Here is a 21373-nt window from a genome sequence, read left to right as displayed (position 1 = left end):
ACCACCAGTAGTACGCTGTACCCAGAATCCCTTCTGTAGAGCACTAGGTTAGTTTGAAACAGAAGATGTAAGAAATGAGCAATGCCTTCGCTTGGACTCGATCCTGGGCTTCTCCAATACGCGTAGAGTGTGCTACCGTTACTCCACGAAGGCATGAAGAAAGAAGACAGAAAATATGTTATAATAACAACGGCATTTTACGGCGAAACATTGAAGTGTTTCACCGTAAAATGCCGTTTCGAGACTAATATCCCATTCCTGACTAACGTCCCTTTTGGAAATTTAAAAATATTTTCTTGCACTCAAAATTTACCTTCTGATAAATTGCTAAAATAGGAGGAAAGCCCATGGGATAAAAAAAAATGATGTTCCGAAAATTTTCGCCTTTGTATGTATCATATAAATAATACCAAACAAAGAGTAAAGAAATTAAAGAATTTTTCCCTCTTGTTGAGCCAATGAAGAAATTGCGTAAATTTTCTGAAGCGCTGCGACTGAAATCGTTATACTCCTTAACTCAGCACAATTTCGTTCTTTGCTTAGATAACGGGCTAATCCCCGGTATGATCGTGTTGTGTTTAATTAACACACACGCATATCCTATCAAGGGACTTCCATGTACTCCTAATATAGATTTTCTTTACAGAATCCAATTATTAACACACACGCATATCCTATCAAGGGACTTCCATGTACTCCTAATATAGATTTTCTTTACAGAATCCAAAATAGTGTTGCGTGCGTGGAGTTTATTTATCTTTTAAACTACTAAAACGTTCAACAGAACTTAAGTCAAAACAGAGAAAGCTAATCCGATTTCATCGCGAATTCGCTACGGTAAACACAACAGTTATCGAAGCAACAACTGAATTGAGATGTTTTCCTCCAGCTTTTATAAGCTCTTTAAATCACGCGCGAGAATCTTCTCGTATTTTCTGTACTCTTCTGGATAGCGAATGAGTACAATTACGTGATGTCAATTCATTAAAATATTAAATGCACGTGCTCCAGTATTTTAATTTTTCCGGCATAGCTTTCTCTTCAAATAAGTCTCGTGCTGCATTGCACGGGAATATAAAGCAATTTTAATTACAAATTCTACTAAAATAATTAAATAAATACAAAATCCGTAACAATATTACTTGACAAATAATAATATCACTTTGGTTTAGTAGGAACGTGTGACGGAAATGAAAAAGTGTAAAGTTTCGTGCGAGTTACCAAAACTGGCAAATAAACCCACCTGCTGCATTTGGTGATGGTCAGTAGGCACCGATCTTTGCTGAAGACTCAAAGGCAACGACATCAGGAGTTCTACATCCCCTTGGACCATTATCCGAGGATCGTCCTCGGCTGCCATGTCCAGTATACGGTCTCCGTTCACCACGAGACCCGAGATGATGCCTTGGAAAGGCCTCTCGATGCCACCTCTTAATGGGTCTTTCTTTCCACCGACTTGAATGGTTGAATGACTGTTGAATACCGTCAGCTGACGACCTGAAAAGGAAACGTCATTACAAATCGAATATGGAAAAATAATATTTAAAACAAATGCGTAATAATAGAAAGAAAAAAATCTGAAAGCTTTCAGACTTTATATTACCCCCAAAGGGGCGTTTATTTTCCGATAGAACGTCTGGCGCGCTGGAGGAAAAAAAATATTGCGTATAGTGTGTTGCCACTGCTCGCCTACAAATGGTTGAGTTCTTTAATCAAAAATGGTTAAAGTTTAAAAATTATGTAATAAATAATAAAAAAATCGAAACTCAAGATTCGGCTAAATTTAAACAAATTCAGAAAGTAGGTATAACAATACTTTTAATAATATTTAAGTGTAGAAGTACTTTTAACTGCATATATTTTTGAACAAAGCATCTCCAAACTTTGTCCTTTCTAATTCTGATAAAAACGAAGTCGTTAATTTAATAATGTAACATCTACTAATGCCCCTGTTTTACAAACGTTATTACAATAATAAAATTTAAAGCAATGTTTATTTTTAAACGAACAAATTCTCTTATCTTGTAGAGACAGACGTGCGAACCACTTTCACGACGATCGTATGCGCATGAGGATGAGATAATTTCTATATAGTTTCAATAATTACAGCTTCAGAGATGACTTATCATTTCAGGACAAAATATATTCTTCTCCGTGCTCTGAAAATTCATACCTAATGTTTGCGAGTCTTTCGTTTAACTCCTTCGCATTGGTCGAGGCCAAAATCTGTTTCTTTCAAATATCTATAACCCTCGTGCATACGAATTTTTGTAGGAAAGGATTTCCTTTAGCCAAGCCAAGTAGAATAAGTGAAACAATAGTTTCTCTCTTGGGGGATTTTTGTGTGGTTTCAGCCACTGTGTGCAGTTTCCTGTTAGAAGAGGATTGCGAGCCTCAATAACTAAACGCTGATGCTAAACAAAGGAAAGGAAAGGTGCATTCAAAATAACAGAGCTGCTTTTAGTCGCTTCAATAGAATGATTGGCATGTCATTTAACAACTCCCGAAACCCCTGGCCATGCACTAACGTGATGGGGAAAAGCACCAAGTCGAAATGGATGCAGGCGCTCGGGCGAGCTGCCGATATCTGAATGTTCGGGCGTTTAGGACGATTTCGCTGTGGAAGAGTTAAGCATCATCTATCATTTTCATACATATTAAAGTTTTTAAATAGTTATTTGACCGTTTTCACTGAAGCTAATATACTCCTTCAAAATAAAAAAACTATAATTAAAGTCTAACTTTTATAAACTTTGGGGAAATGTTTCATACCTGGGGGATGTTTGACTTGGACGTTGTGGTCGTCGACCTGTATTGTCGAGTTGGCGCCGGATCTAGTGAATCGTACCACGTGATATTGTCCGTCATTGACATGGACGCTGTGTTCCCCAATTGGATGATCCTCCGTTCCCATGTTGTACAACATGTAAACGTTGCCATCCACCTGTTCAAAAGTAAAAACTGAGTTAAAAGAAAAATATTGGAAACATACTAATAGATTAAAAAAAAAAAGAACTATATATTGCTAGGGAAAGAGCCCACGGCTGATACAAAAATATTAGATGTAAAGTGAAGTTTTCATTTAAGATTAAACGATATTAAAACGCTTCTTGAAAGTTTCGTATTTCTAAACAGATAAAACATTTACGAATCAAAGTTTCTCATGTAAAAACGTATGACAGGGTAAAGAAAGCAGTTATGCAGTATCTTCAGATCTGATTCGGTTTATGAATCATTTTCTTTAAATTAAACATGTCTAATTCACGGCTTAAATAAATACCGCTGTGTACAATTCATGGTCAGTAATAATGTCCGTATACTAGAGAAAAATGAGTAAAGGGTAAATGCATGCGGTGGTTCGATCTGAAAATGTGAACTAGTTTGCTAATTCTTTAGAGCAAAGGAATGCTTTCTGAATATGTGTCTTCAAAGTAAAAAAACAGCTTGTACGGGGAAGACGCATTAGGTTCAGGTGCATTTAAACTGAGAGTTCTGAATGTTTAGATGAAAGCTTCTGGTAGTTGCTTCTTGCTCTTGCCAGCTTTCTCTAAAGATATATTCCAGCTTTAGCTAAATGTTCTAAAATACGTGCCGGTAAATTTCTAAACCATCTTAATTAGTTTACTTCTGTGTAGAATTACTATGAGCGAGCAAATACCGAAAGATGTATCTGTGGAGCCATGGTCAAACCATAAGATTACTTGACCCAATGCCCTCTAACCGCACAGTGGCATGTGCAGCTTCCGGAACAGGCAATTTCTCACAAGCGTTATCTGATCAAACAGCCAGCCAGCATTTCGTAGCAGAATATGCAAGATAATGCAGAAACTGGAGGAATTGGGAACAGACTTGTGCAGTGCGGAATAGATCCCAGTCAATCTCTCTCTTTTATTTATTTATTTATTTTTTGTTTTCCAGCAGATTTAGTAGAGATCAGCATTGCGTAAGTACTGTATATGTTATGAAACATGTATATTGTATATATTATGGACAATGAAAATTATTACAAACTATGTATTGCTTAAGTACTGTATATATTATGAAACATGTACGTATTATGGCCAATGAAAATTTAAGCATGCATTATGAAACAGGATTTATGTATTATGAACTACTTCTATGTAAGCATGTACTATGAACTATGTCTATTATGAACTATGTAAACGTATGTTATGAACCATGTAAGCATGTGTAAGTATGAACTATGTAAGCATGTTTTATGAACAGGATCAATGTATCCCTTATGGGGCCCATGAGGTGTTGCCCCAGATAGTTGCGGAGTTTGGACTAGAACCCGAATAGTCTAAGTCAGCCGCATGGGTGTTCAGACTCTACTCTCAACTCAGCCCACCAGCGGCCGAGCGGTAAAGTCACTGAACGCTGGTAGTTCGTATCCCGCGAACGGGCTGGCTGCATGGGCGTTTTCGTGGTTTTCCCCATGCGTAACGTGTATACGAGCCAGTTTTCCTTAGAAAGTCCTCCACGAAGGCATCCCTTTCCTTAGGCAGGTAGCCCTCGAGGTTTTACCATAATCACACACACACACACTAATCAACTCACATTGAAACTTTGTATTATGCTAATTTAAATGCCCGAAAGGTAACTAAAGTACGTTGTAGCACGAGCTTTTCCTGTACTATTTAATTTAAGACTACTAAAAATTTCTGAAGGGGACAGCCACGTGACTTCCTTGTACGGTCTAAAAGTATTCACAATTTGTTGCACTCCATTTAAACTCATTTCTTCGAATTTCGTTAGAGATATATTTATCATTCAATCAGTTCAGTTCTCACTTCGTGGCAAGGCAAAAATACATAAAATCTCAGAACATTTTTACTAAAAACTGTAAAATATATTGAAACATAAAACACCAAATACAGATAAAAACAGCTAATAAAACAATTTTTACATTTAAAAGTAGAGTTTCTACGAGAAAAACAAGCTATTCGGCCAATGAACAAGAAGATAAAAAATTTTCGGTGCACAAAGCTGAAAGTTAAATTTTGGTCGTACTGGGCAAAAAAATTCTGAAGTTCGTGAAACAGCGGACTTGAGTCACTATTCTACTAAGTTAAGTAAACAAATGCTGTTTCGTTAGGCCTAGCATCAGGTAAGCTTTTAAACTGTCGATAATTCTACAACTATTGTTTGCAGATTAAGTAAAGGCATAAAACACATAACCGAAATATAAGAACAATATAATTCAATCACTCTTAAAGCTAAAATGCATAATTTAACAACATATAAGAATGAAAAAAAAAATAGCTCAATGAGCTGGATAACAGAATGGAAAGATATATATGTACTTTTATGTGCTTGTTGCGGCCGATTACATTAAACATTCGGGAGGACGTGTTTAGGATGTTAAGGGATATTTTGGTGAGTTCTGAAGATGCAGTAAGGAGAGCTTGAAACCCTTATAATATCCCATACTTTGTCGATAAGACCTAGAGAGAATATTCTAAAGATGTACTGTGATGTGATTTTAAGTTTTTAGTTTAGGAGATCTGGAAGATATTCCGGGATGTCCTGAAGGTGTAATAAGAAAGACTTCAAATTCTGATAACATCTCGTACTTCGTCGATGAGACCTAGAGAGGAAATTCTAAAAATATACTGGGATAAGACTTTAAGCACTCGACAGGATGTGTTTAAGAGATTAGAGGGATATTCTGGGATGTCCTGAGGATGTAGTAATTAGGACTGATAACATCCCGTACTTTTCCGATGAGTGGATGTTCTAAGGACATACTGGGATGTGACCTAAGTTCTCGGGAGGTGTGTTTAGGAGGTTAGATGATGTCCTGAAAATGTCCGCTTATCTCGTGAGCAACATCTTGAGATTATCCTTAAGATGCTTTTGCGTTATGAGGGATGTCGTATGGTTAAATAACTAAATATCATTTTAAGGCAGTAAATCTATGCAAAACAATAAAAGAGATCTTCTGATTAGTACCTCTATTTACAGTATAACGTTTAGTGAATGACATGTATGTTAGATCAAAAAGTAATGTACTCGTACAATATAAAAATCTTGGAATAGCCTACGGTAGTGACTTACAATTTCGAGTTCCATATAATCATTCGAAGTCCCACTATCTATGCGCACCAGAACTCCGTTGTCGGTCATGGTGATGAATCCCAATGCCACCAGGTCAGACTTTGTATCAGGCCTTTTGTCGGGTGGGAATGTAAACGTGATTAAGCCAGTCCCCGGTCCAAATTCGTAAGATATGCTTTCTGAAAGGGGAAAAAGAAACAATGAGTTCTGTATTGAAGCGAGAAGTGTTTAAGCATTTCAGAAAAAAAATCATTACTGCAGTTGACAGCAATTCTCGAAAACAAATACTATTTTGGTAATGAGGAAGTATGATCTACCGCTTTTAATTAGTTTGTTATTTTTAATTTTTTTTGTCACTAAAACGCTATTTTTAAACGCGAGCATGCGATAAAATGGTAGGTAAAAAAGAAATAATTGAAACAACAACCCATTTCAGTGCCACCATCTAACAAATAGCTAACTAACTAAAAGCGGGTAGATCTCATACTACATCACTACCAATGTTTTTCTTCAAATTTATGTTTGAATTGTTTTATTTTGACGATCATCTTCTAAGCGATATGTATGAGTTACAAAAAACTCTTCACTATGATCTAGGAAGCTACTAAAGGTTTTTCATTATGGACTATGAACCAAAGTAGATACATGCTTGCGCAATATGGGTTATGAATTCGTTCAAGCACAACATACTGATGAGGTATACATGCTTACAGATAAAACCTTTAACAAGAATGTGATATTTATATTGATATTGTATGCTAGGAAATGCTCTCTCAGAATGGTTATATATTTACCCTCGAACATGAAGTTTTTGTGTACTTTCATTATAGCAAACGAATTTCTTCGGATATTCCATAGTTTCGTGCTGAAACGTGTTTTTCTCGCACTTTACTAAATTTCAGTTAGTAAGTTTCTTGGAGGAGATAAAAACTAGATTTTTCAACAATAATTACATTTATCTTGATAACGTTACCAAATTTATTTAAACTTTTAAAAAAGCATAAAAGTACAAATTACTCCATTTTAAACATTCCACTAATTAAATTTATATCAAAGGATTTCTAATATTATTCGGATGTTGCGATTCCGGTAAAGCACAACTCTTTTATACGTGACTCGCGATATTTATTTTATTTATCGTCTGAAAAAAAAAAAACCATTTGTATTTAAAACCAACAGAATATTACAATTATACACAGCCGATTGTTAAATCTTTATTTTGAGTAAATAAAGGGTAATTAACCCTTCTTGAAGTTGAAGTTTCTGTTCTTGCACTTAAGGGGAGTCATCACCTTTACACATTCAAAAAAATCGAATTTTATTTTATTTTATTTATTTATTTTGCATTTTTAGAAACTGCAACCATTTCTGAGTCTGTTGAAACAAACGGCGTTACAATATTCGAATTAGAACCTTGAAAATTATGAAATAAAAGAAAACGATTCTGAGGTAAATATTGCCAGCTCGGGCATTTTAATCGTCACCTGACGTTTGTTTACATTTATATGCGCAGCTGCTTACGAATGTTCACTCGTAGATTGCTTTAATTTTTACTGTTAACATCATGTATATAGGTAAAATTGAATATGTCGGACACATTCATAAAAGAATGGGTACTAAATTAGGAAAGAGAAAGCAAGAAATGAAGGGGAAGAAACTTAGTGACAGTAAAACTCTCAGTGGAAAAGGTCGCCTTACGGATGATATTATACACCAATTGACAATTTATTATGGAAATACTATTAAAAAACTTGCAGTTCTGTAAAAGATATGAAAAAGGCAATAAGTGCAATATTTTTACCACAAATGTTCAACCGAGGTGGAACCTACTCACAATTTTTGCCGAACAGGGGAGGGTTGGGGGTGTACATATGAAAGAGCAAGTGCGAGTGGAAATCTGAAATCGTACAAACATAAAAATTCAATCCACCGCCTGTAATGGATACTATCAAAGATATAGTTAAAGATATTAGCATGTCATTATTACTAAAAAAGTGTTTAGGAGGACGTACACAGAATCCAAATGAATCGTTGAATGCTTTGATTTGGAAATTATGTTCTAAAAATTTCGGGTGTGGTTGTAATATTTTAAAGACAGAAGTGAATAAGGCAGTTATTATATACAATGATGGTCAAGCTGAGTGATTACATACTATAAATGAACTTGGGTACCGAATTGGTGATAACGCAGTCTAGTTTGCAGCAGACACTAATAAACGTCGTATTCAGTGGACCGAAATAAAGGCAGAGACGTCTACAATAGATACTCGCAGAGCAAGAAAAAGAGCCAAACTTGTTTCAGTAACAGCTATTGAAGAATAGGAGGGTATGGTATATGCAGCCCGAGCAGTTTTAAACTGTTTTAGTGTTATTTGAGAGAAAATACATTGAAAAGTTTGAAATTTTAAACTAAAACCGTTTTTCTCAAAATGGTATGCGCAGTATACTTGCGCGCACTTTTTAAAAAAAAATCTCTCATAAATATTGATTTAAAAATTTCAATTATTTTAAGTACATGATGATATTGCTGAAAAAAATGCACCTACCGTTTTCTTTGAAATATTATTTTTTAAGTATTTATATAACTTTACTTACAACTTTTTAATGCTTTTTCTGTTTTCTAAGATCCTATTGTAATGGTGTTAATATTCTTTGATATTTTAAAATTTAAATAGGTGAAGAATCATACCTAGTGATGTTTCATCACAAAATTGTAAAAATTATTACTGTAACTAAAATTTGTATTACTGTCAGTTTGCGCGCAGTGCTTCAGCACAAATTTTAAATTTTCGAAAAATACAGTTTTAAATTTATTTAAACTTTTAAAAAAGCATAAAAGTACAAATTACTCCATTTTCGAAAAATATTCAAATTCAGTTCGAATTCAAATTCAGTTCAATTCAAATTCAGTTCAGATTCGAAAAATACAATATTTATATTATCAAAGAATTTTAATATTCAAATTAAAATTCATTTGAATTTAATATTCAAATCAAAATTATTATCAAAGAATTTTAATATTCTTTGATATTTTAAAATTTAAATAGGTGAAGAATCATACCTAATGATGTTTCATCACAAAATTGTAAAAATTATTACTGTAAACTAAAATTTGTATTACTGTCAGTTTGCGCGCAGTGCTTCAGCACAAATTTTAAATTTTCGAAAAATACAGTTTGTTTTCTCTTTATAAAACAAATTAAACACTATTAGTAATCTAAATCAAGAAACATAATCATCTATGTATAGCGATGACACACTGAAAATTTCATATATGTATGACCATAACAATTTGACTTATTAAAACTCGAAAATCAGCCAAAATTCTCACTTTTTGTGTTGCGCAAAAGTGATGATTCCCCTTAAGCGATTTTTCGCTTAGCAGTTCCTCGACATTACATTTAACAAGATAAAAGTGAATAACTCTATAAATACTTTATTACTTTTGCATATATTCCCTTTGCTTATAGTATATTTTAATGCCAACAATATTAGAAGTGTTTTATAATGCAGAACTTCAGTAAAGATTCTGAAGTACAGTTTTTAATTTTTTTCAGCAACCTAATCGAAAAGTTAAACTCGATTAGTATAGCGTGCATTTTACCTCGATAAGAGATGTAATATCGGATGACTCAACTTGAAAGGTTTAAAAGGAGAAAAGTATTCGAATAATCATTAAGACCTTTGTTAAAACTCGTTAAATTGCATTTCATTATTAAAATTTTTAAGGCTATTTAATGTTTTAAGTTAACCTTCAATTTAAGGCATGCTTCTGTAATAACAATTCCATTCTCAAACTAATAATTATTCGTTCAGAAACTAACAATTATACTTCATTTATTTACAGATATTTGAAGTTAAATTAAAATTTTTTTGACAAAAACCGATTACGGGTTGATCAGGTAATTCCACACTATTAGCATGGAACTAATGCCAAAATTTGATTGATAAAGAAGAAATATCGGTTTATGAAGCTAGAATAATAGCAAGAAATAATATTAGACGAAATACAGCAACATATGTGTATAAGTTTATAGGTCGTATGAGGAAGTCATGTGATGTCCACATCAGATTTTTTATTTTAGTCATCGTTTTAATTCAGTTAAACTTCTTTCTGTTTGAAACACCTGTTGTTTAGCATCTATAATTCCTGTTACTATAAAATAAACCGTTTGTGGGTGAATATTTGAGACTATGAAAAGACTGTAGAACTGAGAAATAACACATCTTTTGAATACAAGTAGTTTTCTACGCGAAGATGTGCACCTCGAAAGTTGGATTTTGGATCTCCAATTTGGTTTCTATTTATTTTAAGTTTTATGCAAATTTAACTAATTTTTGACAGTTTTCAATTCGAACAAACGGAGTTTTAAATTCTCGTAACTCTAAATTTTGTTACGGGTATTTCATTTTTACACTTCTACATCTTAAAAACTGGAATTTGTTCAGTTTTTGTTAGAGGTTATAAAATGTGAAAACAAAATTCCGAAAATTTTTACTAAATTGCTGATTATGAAACCTGATGGTCCCAAAAAAATGCATTTATTATCTTCTTAATATTTCTAACAAATTCTCTTCCGTAACTAAGAATTAGCACTTTAGTAAAAGTCGCCAAGTGTTCAGAAGGCGTCAAACAATTTAGGCAACCATGAGAATAAAAGTTCTATTTGAACGAGCGGGCATCGCGATATTTCTTTTGTATGCATTCTTTTTGTTGTATCTCGAGTTCCAAGGACTTTTGTCAACATATCAGATAATTTTTATCTTAAACTGAATTTGAAACTACGCAGATGGGGGTTTTGGAGATAAAGTTTCCAAAAATATATGATATTATGCCGCAAAATGGCTAAAGGGAACAGTTGCTTTGAATCTGTTTTTAAATCGATAACTACAAAATTTAGACTGTAATAATAAAATGAAAATTTGAATGTTTTCAGATTTTATATTACGCCCAAAGGGGCATTTTGTAACGTTTTGTGAGCTACCTTTATTTATTAAATATCATGTTCTTCGCACTTGACCATAAAATTCAGTTCAATAGCATCATCGCAAAATAATTTTAAAATGAGCATATTTTTAGAATTTCCGATACGCAGTCTCGCTCGCTTTAGAGATAAAATTTTTTTTTTTCCTGTACAGTGTTGCCATTGCTCGCTTTGAAATCGTTGACTTTCTTAATCAAAAAATCATAAATGCTTTACAAAATATGAAATACATAATAAAATAAATTCAAAATTCAAAATTTGGGGTTCCAGATGCTCATTTTCGGGTGGAGACATACGTTATTCAAAATTGGATGGCTCTAGTTTTATCACAGTGACAGAAACATACGTACATTTATGCAGATTCTTTATTATTTAATTTCTTTAAATATAATAGAAAGCTATAATATTCGGTGGCAACACTTTGAAAAGTGATTGAATTTTTAAAGTTTTGACGCAAAATGCCAAAACGCAATTTATAGTCCTACTGGGCTAACCCCCTTGGGCTAATAATAATTATTTGTTGACTAGGATTTACTTGCAATTTTATTTAATAAAGTCTTCACTTTGCTTGCCTACCCGCTGGGAGGCCTAATTTGATGGAGACATCATTCGAACTTCAAGATTTAAATGCTTAGATTTCGCTGTGGCTGGAATCGTTTGTTTTTTGCGGATTTGGCAACATTAAGTTATGTTTACACACGTATTTGCATGCTTCCCTTTCTACTGTGTTCGGTGAAATCATATTTTTTTATATGCATACTTATCAATTATTTCTTGATTTTTTTCAGTAATAAACATTTTCAGTTAAGAGAATTTTTAAAAAATAAACCAAAATTATAATTTTTTTTTCATTTTGTTTTCAAATTCGGTGTTTGATTTTCGATTTTGTTCCTTTCTCTATAGTGAAATGGGAGGGACGCGAAGTTTGGCGACTGCGTTGAAAGATATTGGTTTTAATATGATAAACTTGCCTTTTCCTTGTTTGGCAATGGTTTTTTTTTCTCGATAACGAAACTTAATAAAACCTAACGGACACGCTTTGTCTAATTTTGAATGCTGCTTGTTAATTTTAAAACAGCATAATTTTAAGCAACGTAATTAAAATCCCTGTTTCACTTCTATATCGCTGATGTGAAAATTGGTGAAAAGTATTGCTACGAATTTTGTACATATGCCAATAATTTTATTGAAATTATATGTGAAACTCTAATTTTTTTTTCAGCCAAAAAGGAGCGTTAGCTTAGAAGGGCTAATAATATCGTTTTGGCATTTTGCGTTGGTTCACTATAAAAGTCTGAATCGTCTTTCAAATTGTTGCCACCCAATATTAGAGTCCCGCATTATATTTAAAGAATTTAAATAATGAAGAATCTGCATGAATTTATGCATTTTTCTGGTATTGTGGAAAAACAACGGTACCTGGAAACATCCAATTTTGAATAACGTAGTGCTCCACTCGAATATGGGCATCTGGAAGCCGAAATTTGGAGTTTTTTTATTATCTATTTAATATTTTGTAAAACTTGAACGAATTTTTGTTTGATAAACTCAACGATTTCAAAGCGTTTCATGAATATCAACATCGCGTGCATCTTTAATCATGGATATTTTATGCGCGAGGTTTCTTTACAATTCTTACTGGTATTATGTTGGTAGCATAGCAATGCAAAGACATGTCTAACGGTATTCTGCGTTGGCTGTGAATATCTGTATCACTTTTCAAATCCCATTTTGAATTCTCCGAGAAAAAAACGCCCATTTTGGCGTAATATGAAATCTGAAAGCTTCAGATAAAAAATAAAAAAAAAAAAAAAAATAAGGTTTTTTTAAACCCCAGGTTTGCTTTTGTTATATTTTATTCTTTCACCCTAGACAAACAGAACATATACTACCTAATTTTTTGACTAAGCCTCATCGGCTACAGTTTTTATTGCATGATTTTTAAATGTAGTTAGATTTTACTTGATTCCCAAACAATCTACACTTTCCCTTTCATGACGTTATAAAATGGTATCTAAATGAAAGAAGATTGATGGTATACCATCGGCACAAATGGGTCCAGAGAATGACGTCATATCGCAGTCGCAGGCATAGTTGTTCCACATCTGTACACAAACTCCATGGTTTGCGCAGGCGGAATGGCTGCACTTCGTAATAGGACCTGTTTGAGGGGGAAAAAACTTTACCAAACGCAAAACAGTTAACACAAACAAAACAACAACAAAAACAAATGTGTTTAACAAAAAATTAAAATAAAACAGTACAATGCTATATAACGTAAATGAAATTTTAGAAATAAAAAATATCATAGAAATTCTCTTCGAATTATCACTAGTAATAGTTTTTTTTTTTTTCTTCAAATAGCAGCATTATCGATATTATCACTCCAGAAATTCCTTGGAATGTCGAATTTTATAATTAATTTTACTAAAGACATCAGCAAGGCACTGAAAACATAATAAAAAATTACCATTAACAAGTTATTCATGGGAAATATTATCGAATAAGCTTAGTTATTTGAAACCATAAATAGAAATTACAATTTGCATAAAATAAACAAATAAATAAAGGGACAGTTTTATATCTCCCGTTTTATTGGGCCGATTGAAATAAATAAAGGGACAGTTTTATATCTCCCGTTTTATTGGGCCGATTGACGAAATTTAATTTACGTTTTTCATATGTCGAAAGCGTGACTTAGGATATATATTAGATTTTTATGTAGCATTGTTCTAACATATTTATTTCGAAACAAAATCAGAATTTTTCTGAAACGAAACGCAGACGTTTTTGCATATTTCGATTCTACAACTGAAATTATGCCTAAAAATTAAATTTTATAGAATTTGTTGAAACCTTTCGAGAATTTAAAAATTTATCTTAACGAAATTTTTTCATTTTATTTCGACATATGTATTTTGAATCAAAATCGGACGTTTACTGTCATAACACGCAGATTGTTTTCCACATTTCGATTTTACTACACAAATTATGCGTAAATATTAAATTTTACGAAATTTGGTCTGGAATTTATCGAAAAATTTAAAAATTTATCTTGGCGATTTCTTTTTCACTTAATAATTCACTTCGCGAATTTCTTAATTGATGGTAATCTATTTTACTTTTCTTTTCATTGTGCACGAGGGAGAAAAATGTGCAATCTTTATTCTTTGAAATAATTTTAACAAAGTGCGTAAATCACCTTTGGCGTTATTATCGCTTAAAACAAATATACTTAATTTCAAATACGTTCGAATACTCTGTTTTTTGTTCTTATGGTATTCTGCTTTATTACAATTATAATTTCTAACGACTTATAATCATAGAAAATACTTAAAAATATAATGAAGATATGATACTTGCTCCGATCTCTATTAGTTCACAGCACATTGGAAGAATTCTCAGTACTAACACTGAGTTCACAAGTTCAAATAATGCAAATAAAATACAAAAATGAAACAAAACTGGAAGATTCACCTGCACATCCCTTGGTAACCAGAGTTGATGGAATGAGAGCATCCCGGATGGGGTCTCCGGTTTCTCCGTTGAGGTCCAGTGAGGCAAGGCATCCTTGAAATCCTTGCCTAGAATGCAAGAGTCTAGGCAGAGTGGCAAACATAGAGCGTCTGACACCACCTAGATATAATAAACCCTGGAGATCTAGATGGGTATTAGGACCAGCGCTCCTTACCTAAGCAGAAGAAATGTACAGGCATTTTAGAGTAAGTTATTAAAAATAATACAGTTCAGTTACTAACGTAGGATTACGTTCCTCCATAATGGTCTGATGGGAAAGCAAAAATTGAGACGTTATTTGAGGTGTGCCAGAATGATTATATCTTCGAAACTGCAAATGTTACAATCAATATAAATACGTCATTACATAAGTGAAAGAGTACCGTAGCAATCACAATTTTTTAAAAATTGGTTAAAGGATGTACGCAAAGTGACGCGTCAAAAACAGAGAAATTTCGGTGAAGTCAAAGGTCCTTGCGACCGCATGTGAGCGATCCGGTCGTCTGGTAGGCAGTCAGTGATCGGGTCGTGTTTGCAGAATTTTATTTTATTTCGCCAAGCTAGTGGTGTTGCGATTTATGGAAATCTGATAAGTGTAGTAGATTTTGTACCAGTAGAATTTACTGTTAAGCAGCGTAAGAGAATACAGGATTCAGAAGCAGGTGAAATTTGTGTGGATGACGTAATTTTCAATGGGCAGTCAAGATTTATTCTACCATCCGTATACAGGGTGTCTCGTAAATGTTGCGACAAACTTCTGGCGGAGGTAGAGCACATCATAAGGATTAAGAATTGCATAGGAGCCGCTGGGGGCTCAGAAACGCCATTGTTCGCTGTCAGAGGCTGTTGTACAGCAGAGTGCTAGTGGAAAGTGATGATTGCCCCGTTCGAGCGGTATGCACCATATGAAGAGTATGGAACGCTATATGAACGGAGAGCTTGTGAACATTTGATTCCAAAATGATAAGGCGTCTACTCATTTTGGACTGAATGTTCGTAGCCATTTGAACAGATCATTCCCGCATGGATGGATTAGGCGTGATAGACTGGTTCGCTGGCTCCCATGCTCACCGGATTTATCGAGTCTTGATTTCGTTTTGTGGGGAGCCATCAAAAGCGTTGTGTATCACGATCCTATTGGGTCTGAAATGGATCTCGTCAAGACTCGCCTGCGCAAAGCTGCTACAATCGAAGAAACTCCCGGTGTGATTGAACATTCCAGCAATCAATGGTCCGTCGGTGTCAGGCATGTTTGACGTCTGATGGTGCAAACATCGAGTATCTGTTGTAACCTTCAAGTTGTCGTACACCATTTCTATTCATGCCCAATAAATGTTTCAAATTAATCACTCTCTTGTTTCCTTTCCCATCTTCTACCTCTGCTACCACTTAGCCCTGATATTTCCGGGCATGGGTTCCTATGCAATTCTTAATCCTTATGATGTGCTGTACCTCCCCCAGAAGTTTGCCACAACATTTACGGGACAACCTGTATATATATCCATACAACTTAATTCGGGAGATTTAAAAATGTTCTTGTTTAGTGCATCGATGAAATATGATGAGACAACTTTATTGATCGATGAAGAGTTTACCGTAGATACAGATGTTCCTGTTATTATTATAGGAGATTTCAAACGTGTTTGATGCCTAAGATTACTAACAAAAGTGTCAAACGAAATGAAAAGGCATTTAATTTTATGAAACGTCATTTAAATCTCGATAGGGTGCTCAGCATCTATCCCAAGACCAGTTGATAATTCATTTATAGATTTCACATTCACTAGGAATATAACTGCAGACATCATAAACTTATTTCTCATATCATCGACCAATTTTATATAAGGCCATTTTAAATGAATAAATTTATAAATTTAAAAAATATATATATATATATATGTGCGAAATAGCTTTCGTTTGTTTTATTTGTTCTGTCACATCCTCACATTTTTGTTAGTAATCTTAGGCATTCAACACTAGCGGCTCTTTAAACTAGATGAGAGAGACCCTACTGTTAATTTTTTTCTCTTGGACTATATAAGTGGAATTTTAATCAATATTTAGATATAAAGAACATAAGCCATTTTTATGAATGTAAGTAGAGGCGGATGGAGTTCATCTAACAAGCGCGGCCAACTTGGGAATAGGTGCCAGTATCTTTTTCCAAGTAGTTCACCATTCACTAAGGCACAAAATATTAGCACCATTATGTAACTCAATATCACGAGAAAAGTAATGCTCATCAAGGCTGTAGGGACACCTTTAGTGGTAGGGCTTAATACTGATGATCGGCCGTCAACTGGCGGTTTTATTGTTGGCGAATAATAAAGGTGCAGGTATTTTTGTGCTAGTTGACCATCACTCAGTAAGACTTTCTCACTTTCTCACAGCGGTATCTTAACATAATGGCACAAGTGTGGCAACACCCTTATTAAAGGCAACACCCTTATTATTAGGCGTAATAAAAGCAACCCTCATTAAGGCTGTAGAGCAGCGATGTGATGGTCTTAATTTTGCCAAGCGGAGGTCAACTCGCACAAAGGTACAGATACCTTTCTCAGATTGATCAGGACTCACCATAACACAAGTGCGTCCTGATATAAAATGCCAGCAAGCTTTTAAAGTTCGGAAACATGAAGAAAGCAACCCTTCTCAAGGTGACCAGGAATTCGTGATGACTTCATTGCAAGACCAAAATGGTTATGCTTTTGTCATTTCTCGAGCTCAGTAACGTCACTTGACTTACAGAAGTGGGAGAAACGAAGTCGTAAATGGAGTAGAGAGTAGTTGCTTTAGAGTAGTGACGTCACACACTCAAAGATTTTTTGGTTCAGAAAGAGCAAACTTTGAAATACAGTAACCTTGGTTTTTCATGTACATAGGCTGCCACATTTGGTGCTTCGGCGCGCATTTGGAGAGTGACACCTCTTAATAGAAAAGTTTTAAAATTGTGCCAATAAGGTAAAGTAGTTACCGGAAAGAAGTTTTCTACGTGAGATTAGAAGCTTACCTTTGTTATCATATCATCCACCATTAGAGTTTGTTGATGAACGGCAGGTCTTCCAATCGTAACAGCATGCCATTGGTTGTCATTGAGGGTTGCTTTGGTATTGGACCTCACTTCCCGAGGTCCATCTCCTAAGTTGAAAACATAGTGAATGTGACCATCGACAAGTTCCACAGCGATGAAATCTTGGCCCTTTCCAGCGTTATACAAGATGAGTCCATTGGGTTCCATGGTTTTGAATTGGAAGTAGAGGTTCAGAGTGGAGTAAGCTCTCAGCTGTGGCAGGCCCAGGAAAGTAAATTTGGATTTAAAGGTGATGGGGTGATGCACTATGTTGTCTTTCTTGCCAAATTTGGCTGTAACCTTCAGAAGAAAATATTCATTTGAGATTCATATTTTATTCACGCCTTTCCAGTATATGCAACATTACGAGATAATTTTCATTTACGTAAGAATATTTATAAAAATTCTTTCAATGTATTTTTGGTTCATTTTAACCATATCTACCACAGAAATACCTAATCTAACATAAAAATGCTATAACAAATTTAAATATTCATTGGTATAAAAGCTGTGGAAATTTTAAAATGGATATTAATGGTAACTTTGTTAATGGATGACACTTCTATATATTAGAAGTAATACATACTTCGAAATTGCAGCTGCAATTTGTGCTTTAAGCTTTAAAAGTTTTTTGTCTGGTGCGTGACGGAGATGAATTTTTCACAAGCGGAATGAATTTTTATGATTGAGCATTACTTCGCATTGCACGAAGCCATCTTTCTCACACGCTTTTAGGGGATTGGGATATTTTACTCCTGACATTGTTTATTGTAGTATCAGCACAGGACAAAATAGACGAGCGGCCACGTCATTTCTTGTAGTGAATTTTATCAAAATTCGGTTGCCAAGAAAAAAATCATTTTCTTGTAGCATTCACGAGCATTTGGGAAGTTTTCTTTTGCGAAGATTGCGAAACAGTTGGGGAAGTTGTGAAAATGTATTGCGAAATAACGCTCAATCTTAAAAATTCGTTTTGATTTGAGAAAAACTCATCACCACCACGAAGCCGCCCCCAAAACCACTTATAAAACTAACAACATAATTTGGAGCTGAAATTTAAAGCAATATTTTAATCATAACAATATATGGCGGAAACGATTTGCCATTAACATTCAATCTGGAATTTCCAGAAATTTTTAAACTTCGAATTAAGTGACTTTTAGATTAAAAAGAATATAAAAAAGAATTAAGTGACTTTTGAATTACCTAGGATATTGTACCTTTCATACCGTCTGCTGGCATGCTGCAGAAAATACAGATTTTGCTGTTAGGCAACAAGCAGTGTATTAATGATTTTTTTTAACGCCAGAGGTGCTATTAGCCTCAATCCTCACCTTTTTGTCCATTTCTCGTTTCAAATGTGTTGCTTTTCAGCAAAGCGTAAGAAATTTGTGTTATCTGTCTTTAAGATTTAATAAAGATACTCGGCTGTTGAAATGGTATGTGTATCCACTGCCTGGTATAAAATATTTTTATCTTTCATGCGTCAGGTTTTTGCCATTTGTCGAAAGGTAAGATATTTACTTAAAAAAATTCCTTTTCTTTATATCGGTTATAAATCTTAGAGATTTAAAAGCACTAAATGCAATTCTTCACCTCTGTTATTAATTATTGTTTGGATCCGTGAAATAATATTAGCTAGATTTATTAATGGTATTTTTTTCTTCTTTTTCATTGAACTATGTTTGTTTGGTGGCTGACCGAGCCAGCGGTTAGTTATTTGAAAAGTGAAACTGACAACAAAAGTGATTCGACGCAAAAGTGAAGGTCGAGATTAGCCCTTCTGACGAATGTGTCGCAACACAAACACTGCAGCAGGAATTCTAAAGATAAGCTGTGTTTTAAAATATTGTCACTTTGCTGTTGGATTTTACGTAGCTTAAGTGATAAGAAATTGCTGTTTAACAATAAAGATAAAAGCAAAAATGCTGTGCAGGTTATGTTGCTAAAAAAAAAACTGAACATTGATATGATTAGCTGAGAAAAGACTGGAAATGGCAACATTTGACATTCTGTCTGGAATCCTAAAGATATGCTACTTTAAGAATTTTGTAATTTTTGTACTAAATGACGTAAGTGCGGAGGAAATGACATTTATTCATAAAGACAGAAGTTGTATACGTGAGTGTTAATCCAACAGCAGATTGCTGGACTGCGAGCTCAGCGAAAGCGTCAAAAGCATTAGCAAATTACCTCGGTGCGACGTTAAAATCTGTATCCTTTCCAATTTTATTTATTTTTAATGTGGAAGATGATTTAAGAGCGTTTTGCGATTGGTATTTGAAAGACCATAGAAATCTGGCTCTCAACTCGTATATGTAAAACAAACATTTTTAAATTCCTGTTACTTTCTTGCTTACGTATTTGCTTAAAATATCAGCTTTATAAAATTAAGCAGAATATTCACATGAAGTTCATAAGCAGCTTAAGTGTTATAATTCACGTTATTGATCCTGTTGTACTTTGTAGAGTGAGTTCATATACTAATAAATAACTCCACTTACCTCTCGTTAATTGGTACTCATATTAACATTCACATTTTCAAGTATCAAATTCTAGTTAATTAGCCGTGCTAAAATTATAGCTTATATTCTTTCTTAAAATTATTTCTAACATGATCAGTAATTGGACATAGTAATTTGAAGAGTAAATTTATTGGAAAATGCTCACCGTTTTCTGTGTTTTTTGAAGAAGGATTTTCCCATGTTGTTGTTTATTTCATTCATATGTCATTAATTTTTGCTAGCCGCCTAAAACAATTATTAATAAAAAGTAAAATATAAAATGAACTTAATGAGTTTAATTAGTCTAATTTAATAGGACCCATTTAGTATAATTTCATAAAATGCAAAACGAAAGCACGAGCACTTTAGTTATCCGCCGCTTCAGTTGCTGTAAGTACTTAGGAAATGAACACACGAACACTTTATCTTTAATAGAAACCCGTATGAAAAAATTGCAAGGGGTTGGATCTGGAGACCTCCGTAGCCAATAAAACAATGGCATATCGTTTGACTCAGCAATCCAATCCAGCAATGGTGTTTTGGTGACAGGTAAAAGTCGTGGACAAAAACGCCTTCAGGAAAACAACGCAGAGCAAAAACATCGCAGGACAAAATAAAGCGATTCAAAAACATCGCAGTTTTAAAACATCGTAAAAATATTGTGCAAAAAAATGAAGCACCTACAAATTATCGCATGACCATAACATAGCAGACGCATGCTTTTCAGGCTTCAGAAGTTATAAATACGTATTCGTATAATAACTTTTGAGCTTAAGAACGAATGAGGAATATTTTTGCTTCTATTATTTATATTTTTAGATTAATTAGTAATTCTTCTGCTGCAAAAGTAACAATGAAACTCGAGCATTCAAAAATGAAAATGAGCAGAAAATTAATGCTACTTCTATAAGGTATGTTTCCCGCCTCCTTAGCATGCCTCCGTAGTGTGGTGGTCTGCTCGCTGGGCACGTATTACAGAGGTGCGTGGTTCGATTCCCGGCGAGAACGTTGCTCATTTTTCATCTTTCATGCTTCCAAAAAATCCTAATGTCTCTACACTTCTAGCAGTTAATAGAATTTCAAATTTATGTACTGACCTAATTAAAACCATTTTTTAAATAATTTCCTTTTTGAAGTTGTACGTATTTTAATGAAAAATATAGTCTCAAAAATTAGAAATGGGAAGTTAAATAACATCTGTAGCCGGGGTAAACTATATATAAAACCGGAGACAGCAT

The 21373-nt window shown here is 34.0% G+C and overlaps 1 protein-coding gene across 1 annotated transcript in view; it reads right to left on the bottom strand.

Annotated features, from left to right (window-relative positions):
• Positions 1 to 21373, bottom strand: part of LOC118201240 (neurexin 1-like) — a 567570-nt gene that overhangs the window by 6485 nt on the left and 539712 nt on the right. Inside the window, exons 14-19 of the mRNA XM_085822212.1 lie at positions 17572 to 17931; positions 14523 to 14736; positions 13087 to 13206; positions 6061 to 6239; positions 2773 to 2944; positions 1244 to 1497 (exon numbers count right to left, since the gene is read on the bottom strand). Of these exons, the coding sequence (XP_085678338.1) occupies positions 1244 to 1497; positions 2773 to 2944; positions 6061 to 6239; positions 13087 to 13206; positions 14523 to 14736; positions 17572 to 17931 (1299 nt within the window). The remainder of the gene's footprint in view (positions 1 to 1243; positions 1498 to 2772; positions 2945 to 6060; positions 6240 to 13086; positions 13207 to 14522; positions 14737 to 17571; positions 17932 to 21373) is intronic.

This window comes from Stegodyphus dumicola, chromosome 1 (genome assembly GCF_044657685.1).
Source record: "Stegodyphus dumicola isolate Sdum_Otavi_A_Nest chromosome 1, ASM4465768v1".
Classification (NCBI taxonomy): domain Eukaryota; kingdom Metazoa; phylum Arthropoda; class Arachnida; order Araneae; family Eresidae; genus Stegodyphus; species Stegodyphus dumicola.
The sequence above is the reverse complement of the archived record's forward strand: the minus strand, read 5'-3'. Positions and strand labels throughout refer to the sequence as shown.